We start from the raw sequence: 14,929 nt of genomic DNA, 5'->3' as shown, positions 1-14,929 counted from the left end.
TTTGCGTATTTTGAACCATCCTTGAATCGCAGGTATAAATCACGCTTGATCATGGTAAATGATCATTTTAATGTGCTGCTGAATTTGGATTGCTAGTTTATATTGATAATATTTGCATTTATGTTCATTAGGGATATTGGTCTGTAGTTTTCTTTTCTGCTAGTGTTTTTTTCTGGCTCTGGTATCAGGGTAATGCTGGCCTGGGAGTGTTCCCTCCTCTCTCTCTTTTGGGAGAGTTTGAAAAAGCTTGGTATTAATTCCTCTCTAATTTTTTTGTTTGGTAAAATTCACCAGTGAAGCAATGCAGTATTAGGACTTTCCTTTATTGGAGATTTTTTTTTTTTTATTACTGACTCAATCTCCTTACTAGTTATTGGTCTACTTAGACTTTCTATTTCTTTCTGATTCAGTCCCGGTAGTTTGAATGATTATAAGAATTTTTAAAATTTTTTTCTAGGTCCAGTTTGTTGGCATATGGTTATTCATAGAACCTTCTTATGATTCTTTGTATTTCTGTAGCAGCAGTTGTAATGTTTCCTTTTTCATTTATAACTTTGTGTTTTCTTTTTTCCTTAGTCTAAAAAAGTTTTGTTAATTTCATCTTTATAAAGAACCAGCTCTTAGTTTGTTTTTATTGTTTCTCTGTTCATTATTTAATTTATTTCTATTCTAATTTTCATTATTTCCTTCCTCGTGCTCTCTTTGGGCTCAGTTTGTTCAACTTTTTCTAGTTCCATAAGGTAGAAAGTTAGGTTGTATATTTGGGACATTTTTTGCTTAACATAGGTGTTTATTACTACCTATTTCTCTCTTACAACTGCTTTTGCTGCATCCCATAAATTTTGGTATGGCGTGTTTCCAATTTCATTTGTCTCGATACTTTTGTATTTACCCTTTAATTTCTTCTTTGATCCATTGGTTTAGGAGAGTATTGTTTAGTGGCCCGGTACACAGGTTCGTGCACCTACGGCTGAAGGTGGAATCCTGCGGCCCTGCAAGGAATCAGGCTCCCTCCTTTCTGGTTTTGGGGTGCGTCACCTGAGAACAGCTGCTGCCAAGTCACCACAGCTCAGCAGCTCCTGCATTGAGCATCTGCCCCCTAGTGGTCAGTGCACATCATATGTACCAGCAGTTGGACAGTCGGATCATCACTTAGACTTTTATATATAGAGATAGATATCCATGTATTTGTGAATATTTGTGAATTTTCTGGTTTTCCTCTTGTTATTGATTTCAGTGTTCTTGAATTTGCTAAGAGTTGTTTTATGGCCTAACAATCTATCCTAGAATATGCTCCAAGTGCACTTGAGAAGAATGTATATTCTGCTGTTGTCAGATAACATGTTCTGTAAATATATGTTAGGGCCATTTGGTCCATGTTCAGATGTGCTGCTTCCTCATTGATTCTGTCTGGATGATCTGTCCATTGTTGAGAGTGGGGTATTGAAATCCCCTACTAGGACTGTATTGCTATTTATTTCTCCTTGTAGCTCTGTTATGTTTTGCTTTATGTACTTTGGGGAAATACTTTTTACACATTCATATGCAATGATTCCTTTCATTGCTATTAATAAGCTGGAGAACTCTTCCAGTTGAACCCTTCTCACGCTGTGTTTGTGTGTGCACATGGCTAAGGAAAATTTCAGCAACATGGACAAACCTGTACTATGCTAATGAGCCCTAACAGTTTTGACACAGGGGTGCATAAATAGTTATAATTATTGTGTCTTGATATAGGGTCCCCTTTATCATTATATAATGACTTTCTTTACCTCTTTTACCATTTTTAGTTTAATGTTGATTTTTGTCTGATAGAGTTACCCCTGCTACTTTTGGTTACCATTTGCTTAAAATATCTTTTTTTCCATCCCCTTCACTCTTTAAGGATAAAATAAGTCTCTTACAGGCAACATGTCATTGGATCTTATTTCTTATTCATTCTGCCATTTTATTCATTCTATGTCTTTTGATTAGAGAATTTAGTCTGCTTACATTTAAAGTAATATTGATAAGTAAGGGCTTACTATCGTAATTGTATTAACTCTTTTGTAGCTCCATTTAAAAAAATTATTATCCTGCTGTCTTTGTGTGTTTTGATGTCTTATTGTATCATTATGCTTTGACTTCTTTATGATGTTCCTTTGTGTAATTACTACAGTTTTTCCCTTGTGGTTACCATGAGGCTTACATAAATATCTTGAAACTAGTGGCCTGGTGCAGCAATTCATGCACATTAAAATGGAATTAATTAGAGGAAATATTTTAATATTGCTATTTGCCCTTTCTCTATAATAGAAGTGTCAGAGATGAAAGAAAATTAGTAAAATGTGTATGAAAACCTCCCTCCTGTCAGAGTCTGGGGTGTGCCATGGGACCTAAAGTCAAGTCCCCACTCACCACCCGCACGTGCTTTGAAAACGCAGGAGACCCAGACCCGGCCGGCCCCACCCTCGTCAAGCCCCTGCAGGTGGGGGGGGGGGGGGCGCAGTCTCAGGTATCCCATCAAACCCCACCAGGTGGTGGGTGCAGCCTCAGGTCCCCGGGCCTGGAGCTGGGGCACAGCCTGAGGTTCCTATCAAACCCCGCCGGGCAGAGGGTGCGGCCTGAGGTCCCCTGGCCCGGCGCTAGGAAGGGGGGTGCAGTATGAGGTCTCCTGGGCCAGCACTGGGGCAGGGAGCACGGCCTGAGGTCCCCTGTCAAGCCCCGCTGGGGGGGAGCGTGCAGCCTGAAGTCCCCCATCAAGCCCTGCCAGGCGAGGGGCATGGCCTGAGGTCCCCCATCAAGCTCCGTGGGGCAGGGGGCGCAGCCTGAGGTCTCTTGTCCCACACAGGCCCATGCAGCCTCAGGTCCCTGCTGTTCAATCGTGACATTATGGTGTCACGGCTAATTTGCATATTCCTGTATTATTAGATAGATTATAACACCTTATTTTAAGTTAATAATAACTTAATTTCAATACAGTTCCTAAGCTTTATACTTTTAGTTCTCCCCCTCACCACTTGGGTTATTGATTTACCATTCCTTGTATTGTGTACCTAATAACAGATTATTGTAGTTACGATTATTATTATTATTTTTTTCTTTAACTTTTAAACTAAACCATTACCACTGACTGTTACACTACCCAATGTTTTTGTTATGCTAATTAGTGTCCTTTTACTTCCACTAATGAACTCTCTTTAGTATTTCTGATAAGGAAGGTCTAGTGGTGATGAATTTCCTCAGCTTTTGTTGTGTGAGAAAGCTTTTATCCTTCATTTCTGAAGGTCAGCTTTGCAAGATATAGTCTTCTTGGTTGACAGTTTTTTTCCTTCATATTTTGAGTATGTCATTCCATTCTCTTTTGGCCTGAAAATTTTCTGTTGAGATATATACCAAGAGTCTTATGGGGGTACCCTTGTATACAACTCATCTTTTCTCTGGATGCTTTTAAAATTTTATCTTTGACATTTGATAATTTAATTATCATGTGTCAGCATAGCTTTGGATTCAACCTATTTGGGGGTCTTTTGGGCCTCTTGAATCTGGATGTCTATTTCTCTCCCCACATTTGGTAATTTTTTAAGCCATTATTATTTTAAATACGCTTTCTCTTCCTCTTCTGGAATTCCCAGACTATTGTTTCACTCTTTTTCATTCAATTTTCTTTTTGTTCCTCTGACTGGATAATTTAAAATGTCCTATCTTCCAGGTTGCTGATTCTCCAGCACAGTCTAGTCTGCTTCTGAAGCTCTCTACTGAATTTTTTCATTTAGTTACTGTATTTTTTAGCTCTAAGATTTCTGTTTGGGTATTTTTCTTAATGGTTTTTGTTGAACTTCTCATTTTGTTCACTCATTATTTTCCCAATTTTGTTTAGTTGCCTATTGATGTGTTCTTATAGTTCACTAAACTTTTTTAAGAGGATTATTCTGAATGATTTGTCTGACAGGTCATAGGTCTCTATTTCTTTAGGGTTATTAGTGCTTTATGAATTTCTCTTAGTGGTATCATATTTACCTGACTTTTCATGATAATTGATTTATGTTGATATCTGTGTACTTGAATTAGTGGTATTTTCTTCCAGACTTTGTTGAAGAACTCTCTGTGACAAAGCAAATCTGCAAGTCAGCTCAGTTTGGGTTGTTGGATGTGTCTGCTACTAGAGTCTATTTTGGGGTGAGGCAATGGTTCAAGCTCTGAGGTCAGAGACTGGGGATGTGTGCCACTGGCTGAGAACAGCTGCATAGGACTACTGGCCTTTGTTCTCTGTCCAAAAGAGGCTGTAGGATGGGCTCTGTAGTTGCCTGTACTCTGTGGTCAGGATTACTACTACACAGTCAGGACTGTCTATACTCAGCAGTAGGTGGGGCTATGAATTAGCTGTGCAGGCCTGGGTCTCATCCTGCTACTTCACCAGGGTAGGGAAGCTCACTGTTAACCAGAATCAGTTAAGAGTGTACACTAGATATCCTGGTCAGGTGAGGCCACAGTTTTTATCTGCAGATAGGAAAAGCCACAAGCTATTCAAGTGCCACTGTAAGCAGCACTATTGGATGGTAGGGCAGTCTGAAGGCTGTATTCAGCAATGAGTGAGGCTATGAAAGAGCTTCTCTGCCCAGGTGCAATGGGAGAAGCTGCTTCAAGGCCACTAAGGTTCTTCATTTGTGGTCTTCAGACAAGCTCACCTGTGCTCCAACTTTCCTGGCTGAACAGGACTACTTGTTTTGCTCTGGGGACCATCACTTTGCTTACCTGCCTCTCAGCTTGAGCATTGCTGAGTAATATAGTTTCCAGGTAATATAGCCCTTCCTGTCTGGATGAGCCTTGGGAGGGTTCACTTCAGGCAACTTAAATTTTCTTGAACAGACTTTTTAGTCAGGAGGGGCCAGAAGCTAGGTCTCACAGTGTTTGAGGCTATAACACTCAATTCTTTAGCCTGGGCATGGGCAGACCAGGTTCCAGGACTGGCAAAACTTTTGGAGCACTCAAATCAGGCAGGCCTGCACCCCATTGAGTTCCCTGGTCACACTGTGCCACCAACTTGGTTCTGCAGATGCACAAAGCTGCTCATTGGGGCTACTACTTGGGCTTTGCAGGTACCAATGCAGTCTGCTAAGATCTGCGTGTTGGTTGTTGGAAGCCCCTCCTCTATCACAATCAGATTCCCAGTGGTTGAGTCCTGCAGATTCCCCTGAAGTCCCTGTGGGGTGAAGCCCGAGTAAAGGCTCGCAGGAGGTGACTCACAATACTCAGGGGTTTGGATGTCACTAAAGGCTCAGGGGAGACCTCTCTGTGTGATGCTGTACTGGCTTGGGGGCAGTCAGCCTTGGTCTTTGTGGTGCAGGGTGTACTTCAGCCTAGCATCCCGTGTTCTAGGATTTTTCTCATTGGTGTCCTGTCCATGAATTTTTGTTTGTTGGAAGTAAAATCAGGACTGACCTATGTTGCCATCTCGGTGACATCACTTCCTGCATATACTGAAGAGAGAAATCCTGAAATATATTCATTAAAAGCTGGTTTACAATTACCTAATGCACATGGTCACCAATTTGGTATTGTATTGTAGAACCATTCTGGAGAACACGTCTTTGATCCTGCTTCGATTTCCCACTAAGTACCCAAGTCTCAAAATTAGGAGAGCTGGCCTTAGGCTGACAGTAGGTGACTAGAATTCCCATCTGTAAAATGAGGAGTTGAGACACCTCTCCTACAATAAACTTTAGGAAGTAATATGCATACCTTTTGACAAAGCAGTTTTCCTTTTGGACATCTATGGCAAATGAACTGTAAAACAGAAGGAAATTTATGTGTAAAGATGTCTCTTACAGCATTTTTTTTTTTTTTACAATTGTGAAGCAGTCTAAATGTTTGTCAATAGGCAACTAATACTGCATTAACTAAACATAATTTGACAACCATTATAAATACAAAATGGGAGTTTATTTCAATGTAGAAAATGTCTAAGTTAAAATGTTAAAAGTAGCAAGATGCAAGTTAGTGCACACATTTGCAATTACATAGACTAGAAAACTATACATAACACTATAGGCCCGGTGCACGAAATTCGTGTACGGGGGTGGGGTGTGTGTCCCTCAGCCCAGCCTGCACCCTCTCCAATCTGGGACCCCTCGAGGGATGTCCGACTGTGGGTTTAGGCCCAATCCCGGTAGGATTGGGCCTAAATGGGCGGTTGGACATTCCTCTCACAATCCAGGACTGCTGGCTTCCAACTGCTCACCTGCCTGCCTTCCTGATTGCCCCTAACCGCTTCTGCCTGCCAGCCTGATCACCCCCTAACCACTCCCTTGCCAGCCTGATCGATGCCTAACTGCTCCCCTGCCAGCCTGTTTGCCCCTAACTGCCCCCCCCCTACAGGCCTGGTCACCCCTAACTGCCCTCCCCTGCAGGCCTGGTCTCTCCCCGCCACAACTGCTCTCCCCTGCAGGCCTGGGTTCCCCTCAACTGCCCTTCCCTGCAGGCCCAGTCCCTCCAACTTCCCTCCTCTGCAGGCCTGGTCACCCCTAACTGCCCTCCCCTGCAGGCTTGATTGCCCCCAACTGCCCTCCCTTGCAGGCCTGGTCCCTCCCAACTGCCTTCCCCTGCTGGACTGATTGCCCACAACTGCCCTCTCTTGCAGACCTGGTCCCTCCCCTGTTGGCTATCTTGTGGTGGCCATCTTGTGTCCACATGGGGGCAGCCATCTTGTGAGCTGGAGTGACGATCAATTTGCATATTACTCTTTTATTAGATAGGATAGAGGCCTGGTGCACAGGTAGGGGCCAGCTGGTTTGCCCTGAAGGGTGTCCCAGATCAGGGTGGGGGTTCCCTTGGGGTGTGGGGCGGCCTGAGCAAGGGGCCTGTGGTGGTTTGCAGGCTGGCCACGCCCCCCAGCAACCCAAGCGGAGGCCCTGGTATCTGGGATTTATTTATCCTCTATAATTGAAACTTCGTAGCCTTGAGCGGAGGCTAGAGCAGGCCAGGGCGGGCGGAAAGCTTGGCTTCCTCCATCACCAGGGGAAACCCAAGCCTCCTGCTCGCTTCTTGGCCGCAGCCCTTTTTGTTGGGATTTATTTATCTTCTATAATTGAAACTTTGTAGCCTTGAGTGGAGTCCACGGCCAGCCAGGGTGTACAGGAAGCGTGGCTTCCTCCATTGCCGGGGAAACCCAAGCATCCTGCTTGCTCCGTGGCTGCAACCATCTTGGTTGGGTTAATTTGCATACTCGCTCCTGATTGGCTGGTGAGCATGGCTTGTGGGTGTAGTGGAGGTATGGTAAATTTGCATATTATTCTTTTATTAGATAGGATAATAACTGTTTAAAATTGGATAGTAGTATAATTATACTGTAATACTTTGACAGTGTCGACTTCTAAAAGACACCATTCGAAATTATAATAGTGATTTGTTGTCATTTTATTCTTGCAAATGATCAAAGTTGAAGGTCATAATTGCACACATAAATGTAAACACTGCCAACCATAAGAGGTGCGCCTTTTTTTTCTTCTGGTGTGTTTCCATCTTTGTGGAAAAAGAAAACCTGAATTTTTTAAAAAAATGTCTCTTTACAGGTATTCCTTTGCCCAAAGAAGATGACATTTCTGCCCCCTTGATCTCCAGCTCACCGGTGAAAGAAGCTCGGGAGTATGAAGACCCCCCAAGCGAAGAGGAAGATAAAATAAAAGAAGAGCCTTTGACTATCTCTGAACTGTCATACAACCCCAGTGCAAGCCTGCTCCCCACCCCAGTTGATGATGATGAGATTGACATGCTCTTTGACTGTCCATCTAGGCATGAGTTGGAAAGAGAAGACCTGGATTCGTTTGAGGAACTGGAAGCAGATGAAAATGCCTTTTTGATGGCCGAAGAAGAGGAGCTAAAGGAGGCTCACCGAGCTTTGTCGTGGAGCTATGACATTCTGACCGGCCATATTCGGGTGAACCCACTGGTCAAGAGTTTTTCCAGGCTCCTTGTGGTGGGCCTGGGGCTGCTGCTCTTTGTATTCCCCCTGCTCCTCCTCCTTTTGGAGTCAGGTATTGATCTCTCCTTCTTATGTGAAATCCGCCAAACGCCAGAGTTTGAGCAGTTTCACTATGAATATTACTGTCCTCTCAAGGAGTGGGTGGCTGGCAAAGTAAACCTCATTCTCTACATGCTGGGTTGCTCATAAATACATATCTCATATGACTAAGGGCTATATTCAATATTAGTGATGTGTTTTTCTCAAGCAAATGCCTGGTTCTGAATGGTCATGGAGCCGTCAACATGTGTTCCTTACTCAAAATTGATTATTCAGACCTTTAAGTTAGCTTTCCATAATTCACTGCACTTAATAAGTTTAAATCAAACACAGTAATTTCAGTTATAGGTCAGGAAGATGGCCTTTAAATAACCCAAAATGTTTATTTTTATTATATCACAGGCAGACTCTTTATCTATTATAATACATAATACATTGAGCTGAATTAGATTTCCCCCCTTTTTAATAGTTATCATCATTATAAGATATAAGGTTCAGAATCAGAATTTTAGTCAAAATTCAAGAGAAGGTTTTTGAATATAATCCTTAGTGAAAATAATGTCCTCTAACCAATGCCTATACAGTTAAATTAATGCTGGGTTTTTGTTTTTTTAAAAATATTTTTATGTGTTCAGAATATTTTGGTAAATTTTTAGCAAAAAAGAAAAAAAAAGAAGACTCCTGGAGTTATTGTACAGACTGTAAGACTAATGCACAAAGGGTATTGTGGGAATTTTTTAATGTTTTGGCCCAGGTTTGTTTTTAAAAATATTTTTGGATAAAAAAAAATCCCATAATTTGTTGTTAGCTGCATATGAGATAGAAAATAGGTAGAAAGACTGTAGTAAGTAGGCTCCTAAAATAAATGATGGAACTGGAGGATGTAGAAACTGAGTATCAAATGGACCACAGGGTCCATTTTCAAAAGTATTTGGACGAGAGGACTTGTTACTTTCATTTGCATTCTGTCCATATATTTTGGCTAAGGAAGCAAAACTTTAAAGTAAAAAGATATATGCCAATTAATTGCATGTTATTGTACATTTATCCGAGAGTGGAAGCAGATGTTGGACAAATGGCAAGTAGCAAAAACTGTTTTGGTGAGGCTGGTAGGCAAGTGGTGGTAGGAAGGTGATCTATTTTATGGAAGTGATGGTGATGCAAGGTATTGGATAATGTAAAGAACAGCACACTCGCTGTCCAAGTTGACATGAATATATTTAAGTGGATCTAAATAAAAGTGGAGAAATGTTAAGGTACATTTTTGGTTCCTCATGCCATTCATTGTGTTTCTGTGGAAGGAACTTTAAAAGAAGTATGTGTATGTGAGAGAGGGGTGGGGAGAGAATGGATTCTGGCTTTTTGATAAATGCCAATTATCTTTTGTGATAGTAATTATATTCCTTTCCTGGTTTCCTTAAGAACTCATTCATAATCGGGGCTCTCATTAAAGAAGTGGAGGGGATTTATTAAATGACATATTTCAGCTTGGTTGAAGTAGTGAGACTCAGTACAAGGGACAAATGTTCTAGTACCTTCCTTCATACCATTAAATCCATGACAGAAAGGCTCTGATGCCTTCCCAGGCAGCATAATGACGAATCCTGTGGTATAAGAGTGAGAAAGGTAAGAGCAAGGAGGTTTGGGATTTCTCCATGAATTGAAAATGTTCCATTGCCTTCATTTACAAAGAGATTGGGCTTCCTGTAATCTCTCCCTAACTCCAATGGACACTTCAGTTTTATATTAGCATAATCTCCACACTGGTCATCCAGTCCTACTTACTCATGGAGTTCTGAGTGCTTTATTAGATATTCAATTTTGAAAGTAAGTTTTAAAAGTCAGCTTATGAAGCCTTCAGTTAAGCACACTATAATATTCATTTGCTATTAAGTTTGTTCTTTCTCATGTGCTTTCTTTTTAAAAAAAATATATTTTATTGATTTTTTACAGAGAGGAAGAGAGAGAGGGATAGAGAGAAACATTGATGAGAGAGAAACATCAATCAGCTGCCTCCTGCACACCCCCTACTAGGGATGTGCCCGCAACCAAGGTACATGCCCTTGACCAGGAATCGAACCTGGGCCCTTCAGTCCGCAGGCCGACGCTCTATCCACTGAGCCAAACCGGTTTCGGCTCATGTGCTTTCTTTTTGTGTTTTAATGTTTCATGCCTGAAATTGGATAACAATATATACACATATATTTTCTATAGTTCATTTTGGAAGTTTGAAAATGACCAGCTTTGAAATTGAAGTTATTTCCCCCCTCTTTTCATATGACTTTGAAGTCATACTTTCTGATAAAAGGGCCCACCAGTGTCCCCCTTCTGATTATGCTTCAATTTCTGACCATGCCAAATCATCTAGCCTTCGTCCTTCAAAATAATATTTTTAAATTATGGAAGAAATATATTGCCCATCATAAAACATTTGAAAAATACTGACAGGATAAACATCACATGTAGTCCAACCATGCAGATCTATATGAACTAGTAATACATTTATTATTTTTACATTTCCAGCTAACATCTCTTTTCTCTTAGGCAAAAACCTTGATTATTGAATAGAAATATTTTTAAGTGAAGGAGTTGACAGGATAGGGTCTGCTGAATTTAAACAATAGCCACCAAAAGTAAAAGTGGGATAGAGTAAGAGCCATTTTAGAAATACCACTTAAGTTTGGTAGAAGGCAGTCACCAGCTGCCTGAATGAAATGAGAAAAAGACTGCTTCCAAGATGGAAAGTATATAGTAATATAGTGAGATACAGTGGTCAAAGCAAGTGTGTGAGTATATGTATTATTGGCATGTGTGTTTATATATGAATATATGTGTGTGTGTATACACCCCACTGATATGCCCTTCATACACAGTTGTATTTACTTTTTCCCAAATGAGGAAATTGTGACGTTTTTATTCCTTTTCCCCTCTCAGTTATCACGGTGGATAAAACAGTCTCAAAGGTTTCAATTTCTCATGAAAATCACTGTGTGTACATATGTAATTATATACACACACACACACGTATGGCAAATACATATACACACACAATCTTGTCTTTAGTGCTATTGCAAGTTGGATCATGAAAAAATGTAGGTAAAGTATCGTGTTTCTGTCTGTGCTTGGAACATGTAAAATGTTATGTATTTGGAATATATTTTGTGGCTTGTCTAATATTTATAAAATTAACTCTGGGAAGAATTCAAAATGAATTGATTTCATTGAAATACTAGGGATATGGGGGCCATGGTACCTATAATTGGAGCCTTATCTTTGTATAGTGAAATTTGCATTTCTATGTCAACATTCAGATTGTTTTATATGTTAATACGGTGGCAGAAATCCCTAATAAACTACTCTGGGGAAAAATGTTTCAGCAATCATTTAGTTTTATTCACAGCAAAACTGTATAAATAGCCTGTTGGAAACTACAGAAGGTGCCATCTAGGACCTTGAAATGAGGTCACCCTTGAATGGTGACAGTGTGAAAAAAATGACAGACAATGGATGGGAGTAATATTTTGCAGAAGCCACCCTGTCTAAAAGCAGGAATATTGGGTGTACTGGAAATACACCCATCTGAGAGACAGCTATGGCACCAAGGTAACTAGAGAAACAGAAAAAATAGGAGTGTTCTGCATGACAGGTAGGAGGAAAGATTTTAGAGGGCTAGAAATCAGTGTCACTATTTCTGGCCAGAAAAGGGAGTCTTCCTGTGCTAGGAATAGCTACGCAGCAGCCTGGGCTCTGCAACACCTGCCATTCACCTTCTCCTGCCTGTTCATGGCCCTGGGAGAATCTGACTTTTCTATTCTACCCCTATCTTCTCCTCCACGCAACATGGCCCTCTGCTTTGGTTTATCACAAAGCTAAAACTGCACACCTGACAGTGGAATCGGAGGGTTTTATTCTGCATGAAGCAAAAGGGACTCTGTGCTACAGGAACACCATGTGTCCAGTGGAACTGTACCCCAGCTGTGGTGGCCTCTGAAGTCTATCAAGTTCTTCCCCCCGCCCCGTTTTATCGAGATATAACTGACATGACACTGTATTAGTTTTAGGCATACAACAATGATTTGATGTATGATTATATTGCAAAATGATTAAGTTTAGCAAAATCCATTACCTAACAGTTATAATTTTTTTTCTTGTGATGGGAACTTTTAAGATCTAACTCTCTTAGCAACTTTCAAATATGCAATACAGTATTATCAACTGTACTCACCATACACTATATTATACCCCAAGAACTTATCTTACAATTATAAATTTGTACCTTCTGACCCCCTTCATCCATTTCACCCATTGGAGGTGTGGGGGGTGCGAAGTCTGTCAAGTTCAAGTTCTTACTCAGCAGTCCCCAGAGGTTCAGGATCTAGAGTACACGCAAGAAAAGGAATCCGTGGTTAGTGTTCAGGCATGAGCTGACATGGCCCTACTGTCCCAGCTCTAGTCAGTACCTATTTGGGGGGTTAGTATCTGCAGACTGGAAGACTCACACAAAATGGCCTTGGGCCACTTTTTTGTTGAGTCTTCCAGGCTCCCAACCCAACCTTGCCTCTTGGTAGAAACCCTTTCCTTATTCTATCATTTATTGCTCAAATAAACAGAGGAAAGATTTCTTAAACACACACTCCACCTTGGAAGGAAAGTACTGGGGAGGAGCTTCCACCTGTGGGGTAACCTCGGGATGGTTATGATTGATGAATTTGAGACTCTTTGGGCCATCTTTCTCTTCTGGGTGGAGATATTGTGCTAAAAGTCCCTGCTTACTTGTCCTCCTGCTTCTCTCTCTCTCTCTTTCTCTTGGACCTGCTTTTGGGCATCCAGTCTCCATGCAGTAAACAGACCCAGCAGGACCTGCCCGTGGTGGGCCCAGTCAGGACTCTGCTCTCCACAATCCAGCCTCGTTTGTGATGGGGTGGGTAAGTCTGGCGAGCCCTGCCCAGTGGGCTCAGCCGTTGTCACTTCAGAGAGGACGAAAGAAGCCTCACTTGGACCTCAAATCCCAGCTGTGTTCTCCAATCCATTAATAAAACTGATTTTATTCCTCTTTTGGCCAAAGCGTATTATTTATTGGGAACTGGGGTTGGGAGGAGCAAGATTTACACTAAACACACTCAAGAATGTTCAGGATCTCTGCAATCTCCAATGTTGCAAGGAAGGAATGGAGAAGGCTGCTCCTGGCTGACCCTCAGGCATCAGGGGATGTCTGCCATTGACCTCAGCATGACATGCCTTTCAAATGGATAAGGGAACTTGGGACTTAAAATCTTAGTAAAGACCAGGGCATTGATTGGAAGCACACATCTCTACTCTTTACCTATGGCTGATGCTTACCCCAATATCACTTTGGAAAGAGAACCAAGGCCACTTTTCTGATTATAAAGAAAAACTCTTAGTAGAACAAAGGATAAGCTTTGTGTGAGTACCAAGTATTGAAACAAGTCTTGCAAATTATAGCAGCTCCTCCAATTAATACGGATCAACTGAGTCTCCTCATCTACAAGAATTATGATTTTGATAATTACAAGGATTTTGAGTTTTCCAAGGAAAGTACCCTTCAAGGAAGAAAACAATTATTAACATACTAGAGGCCTGGTGGATGAAATTTGTGCATGGGGCGGGGGGGGAAGGGGGTCCCTCAGCCAGGCCTGCATCCTCTCGCAATCTGGGGTCCCTCAGCCAGGCCTGCATCCTCTCGCAATCCGGGACCTTTCAGGGGATGTCCAACTGCCAGTTAAGGCTGGATCCCACAGGGATCCCTGCGGATTGGGCCTAAATTAGCAGTCGGACATCCCTCTTGCAATCCAGGACTGCTGGCTCCTAACTGCTTGCCTGCCTGCCTGATCACCCCTAATTACTCTGCCTGCCAGCCTGATTGCCCCTAACTGCTCACCTGCCTGCTTGATTGCCCCTACCCACCTCTGCCTGCCTTCCTGATCTCCCCTAACCACTTAGCCTGCCTGCCTGCCTGATCTTCCCTAACCACTTAGCCTGCCTGCCTGCCTGCCTGGATGATCACCCCTAACCACTCGCCTGCCTGCCTCATTGCCCCTAACTGCTCACCTGCTTGCCTGATGCCCCTAATCACCTCTGCCTGCCTGCTTGATTGCCCCTAACTGCCTCTGCCTGCCTGGCTGATGTCCCTAACCACCTCTGCCTGCCTGCCTCATTGCCCCTAACCACTCTGCCTGCCTGCCTCATCGCCCCTAACCACTCTGTCTGCCTGCCTCATTGCCCCTAACTACTTGCCTGCCTGCCTGATTGCCCCTAACCACTCGCCTGCCTGCCTGCCTGATTGCCCCTAACCAATCGCCTGCCTGCCTGCCTGATCACCCCTAACTGCTCGCTGGGGGGTGGGGCCAGCTGGGGCGAGGGGCCGTGGTTGTTCTGGTTGTTCTGCCTTTTTGGTCACTGGACTTATATTATATAGGATAGACAAACCAACATTAGTTTCCACTCTGCTTGGCAGTTAAGTTCTTCATTAAGCGAAAAACTCAGTGTTCTGGTTAAAGCATCACTCTTTTGTAATTTCATGGGGAATCAGCTTCCTTCCACCCTGAATCAGCCTGAGTGTCCTGACAACTCTGAGCTGCTGGTTTTGTAGCTGCAAACAATGGTGAGCACATAAATGTACCGCTCCCTGGTCACAGGATTACTATATAATTTTTTGTACAAACCAGGACTCTTTTGAGAGCGAAGGGGATATTTTTAATGATTATGTCACAACAACAGGGGTCAACTAGGACTGACTCAGATACTCTGCCATAAGGCTTTGCCCAATCAGCTAGATGCCCTCTTTTAACAATTCCTCCAGCTTGGTCCTCTAAAATATTGACAAGGTGAAATAGGGAAGGATTATTGCTCTATAGTCATAGTTCGCCTACTTGCCAAGAAGAACCAGATTAAAGTTCACCAAAATTAATT

The 14,929-nt window shown here is 42.4% G+C and overlaps 1 protein-coding gene across 2 annotated transcripts in view; it reads left to right on the top strand.

The window, feature by feature from the left end:
* The window catches only part of FRMD3 (FERM domain containing 3), a 253,370-nt gene extending 240,319 nt beyond the window's left edge, over positions 1-13,051 (top strand). The window contains exons 14-15 of one of the 2 annotated variants that reach the window (XM_008142039.3): positions 7,551-8,012; positions 12,830-13,051. In XM_008142039.3, coding sequence (XP_008140261.1) covers positions 7,551-8,012; positions 12,830-12,843 — 476 coding nt within the window. In that variant the 3' untranslated portion in view covers positions 12,844-13,051. Of the gene's footprint in view, positions 1-7,550; positions 11,514-12,829 lie in introns of those variants that run through there. The other variant, XM_008142038.3, reaches the window with a different exon arrangement.
* Positions 13,052-14,929: the final 1,878 nt, after the last annotated feature.

The sequence above is a fragment of the Eptesicus fuscus genome, chromosome 15, assembly GCF_027574615.1.
Source record: "Eptesicus fuscus isolate TK198812 chromosome 15, DD_ASM_mEF_20220401, whole genome shotgun sequence".
Taxonomy (NCBI): domain Eukaryota; kingdom Metazoa; phylum Chordata; class Mammalia; order Chiroptera; family Vespertilionidae; genus Eptesicus; species Eptesicus fuscus.
Note: the sequence above shows the minus strand (reverse complement) of the source record. Positions and strands in the feature narration are given on the sequence as shown.